The sequence below is a fragment of the Oryzias melastigma genome, linkage group LG16 (assembly GCF_002922805.2).
Source record: "Oryzias melastigma strain HK-1 linkage group LG16, ASM292280v2, whole genome shotgun sequence".
In the NCBI taxonomy this organism is placed as follows: Eukaryota; Metazoa; Chordata; class Actinopteri; order Beloniformes; family Adrianichthyidae; genus Oryzias; species Oryzias melastigma.
In genome coordinates, this window is record NC_050527.1 from 29,694,078 (window position 1) to 29,696,315 (window position 2,238).

Genomic DNA, 2,238 nt, shown 5'->3' on the forward strand with positions numbered 1-2,238 from the left:
AAAATCCTTCCTGCAGTGTGTGCAAACCTGATGAAAAACTACAGGAAATGTTTGACCTGATGACTGTACCAAATATTAACATTGATTTTCTCAGGAGTTCAACTCATTTTCTGCAGCAGTAGCATATAAATACATTATTAAATCAATTATTGAATGTGATTTCCAGATATTTTTAGATTTTGTCTCCTGTGGTGGACATACACTGACCCAAGGTGAAAATTTCAGACCCCTCCATGGTTTCTGAGTGGAAAAAATGACAAAACCACAGGATGTTCAAATACTTATTTGCCTCACTGTAAATGGAGACAGGTACGTAATGTACCCCTAAAGTTAATTATTTATAAATATCTACTTTTGAAACCCTTAGAGAACAGTTAGGAAGTATTTCAAAATAAAATCTAAATTAAATGGGAAAATTGACATACAAAGGCATAAACAGTTACTAAGTGACTGAGTGAAATCTTTTTTTCGTCAAAGTTGTAATAGAGTCATGAAAGTGTAGGACAGGATGTGGTTAATAAAAGTGATGGATAGGACTTCCTGAGAAGATGTAGTCTTGAAGTGAAAATGAACGTTTCTTATCTGATCATCTTATCCACAGAATTAGATGACTGAATCATTTCAGCATTGTAGGAGAGGCCCATAAGAAGCCAAATGTCTGAAGGATCAACAATTTTTAACAAATCTATAATTTTTATAATAGTTTTCTGGACATTTTATATTCAGTAATATTGTTAAACTACTTTGAGTGCAATAAATCCTGAAATAAAGTACTTTTTCCCTTTATTGTCATTATGTAACAGTTCAAAAAATTCTTCATTTGGGTTTTTTGATCCACACTCATCTCCGAGCCTCTGCAGAAAATGTTTAAACAAGTATGAAGGTTGGTACTGACAGACTCTTTTCTTTGACTGCAGGTGTCATGACGACCACACAGATGAATGCTACACCCTTCCTTTCCACTAGCATTACGGATTTGCCAGAATATGACGACTTTGATGAGTTTGCAGAGCTGAAAGAAGCTCTACATGTCATGTCTCTTGTCGTTTGCAGTCTGGTATCTCTCCTGGGTGTGATTGGGAACGGTCTGGTTATCTGGGTGACCGGCTTCAAGATGAAGAAAACTGTTAACACAGTTTGGCTTCTTAATCTTGCTCTGGCTGACTTCCTCCTGCTGATTTTTCTTCCCTTTCACATCACTTCCCTGGCTTTAGACGCCTACTGGCCTTTTGGTGCAGTCATGTGCAAAATCACCCACACGTCACTGATGCTAAACATGTATGCCAGTGTCTTGATCCTGATGGTGATCAGCATGGATAGATGTGTGTCTGTGACGCGACCTGTATGGGCTCAGAACCACAGAAATGTCCGCAAAGCTTCCTTTGTGAGTCTGAGTGTTTGGCTGCTGGCTCTGGTTCTCAGCGTTCCCATCCTTGTTGTCTTTAATACCTCTGAATATCGTGATGTTTTAGTGTGCTCAAATGAAGTTGATCAAACTGGGAGTCATATTATGATAGTAACTCACTTCCTCCTTGGATTCAGCATCCCTTTCATTGTAATTGTCACCTGTTATGCTGTCATAATCTATACTCTACAAAAAAAACGCACTCTGGCCAGCCAATCAAGACACGCCTTTAAAATAATCTCTGCCATCATCGTCGCCTTCTTCCTGTGCTGGACTCCCCATCATCTGTTGGGGATCATTGTGATAAAGGATGACATGACAGGCAATACTGATGACACATTCGGACACATCATTAATATTGGACACCCGATTGCATTGACCCTGGCTTTTCTGAACAGCTGCCTGAACCCTTTGCTCTACGTGTTCATGGGTCAAGATTTCAAGAATAGAATCTTCAAATCCCTCCCAAAAGTGTTGGAGACTCTCCACGATGAAGAGGGGCCTCTCTCACAAACCTACAGAAGAGCTGTGGTCTCTAACCGGAGCAAAAATACGTCTTCGACTAAAACTGCGGTGTAATCCTCCCAATGAAGAAAAGCTTCAACCAGAGACATTTTTACAAATATAAATGCAAAACAAGTGTACCAATCCTGATGTTTAAATTCTACCTAAAAAGTCACTCCCATGAAAATAGTGTTTTTGATGTTTTTAATATGCTCTTGTAGCATTTTTATCATATAAATAAATAGAAAGTTAAGCTAAAAGGCGAATTTCTGGATATTTCTTTATTTAAATTGTTGTGAATCAGTTGCAGATGAAAAAATGCTTGTAGG

At 38.4% G+C, this 2,238-nt stretch overlaps 1 protein-coding gene across 1 annotated transcript; it reads left to right on the forward strand.

Annotated features, from left to right (window-relative positions):
• Positions 1-831: 831 nt before the first annotated feature.
• On the forward strand, positions 832-2,238 carry LOC112140482 (chemokine-like receptor 1). The gene has a single exon (XM_024263439.2). It carries the CDS (start codon positions 878-880, stop codon positions 1,982-1,984), a length of 1,107 nt encoding a protein of 368 aa, XP_024119207.2. The 5' UTR covers positions 832-877; the 3' UTR covers positions 1,985-2,238.

Excerpts from the sequence above, each read along its gene's own strand:
- LOC112140482 (XM_024263439.2), top strand. The coding sequence starts at position 878 with ATGAAGGTTGGTACTGACAGACTCTTTTCTTTGACTGCAGGTGTCATG.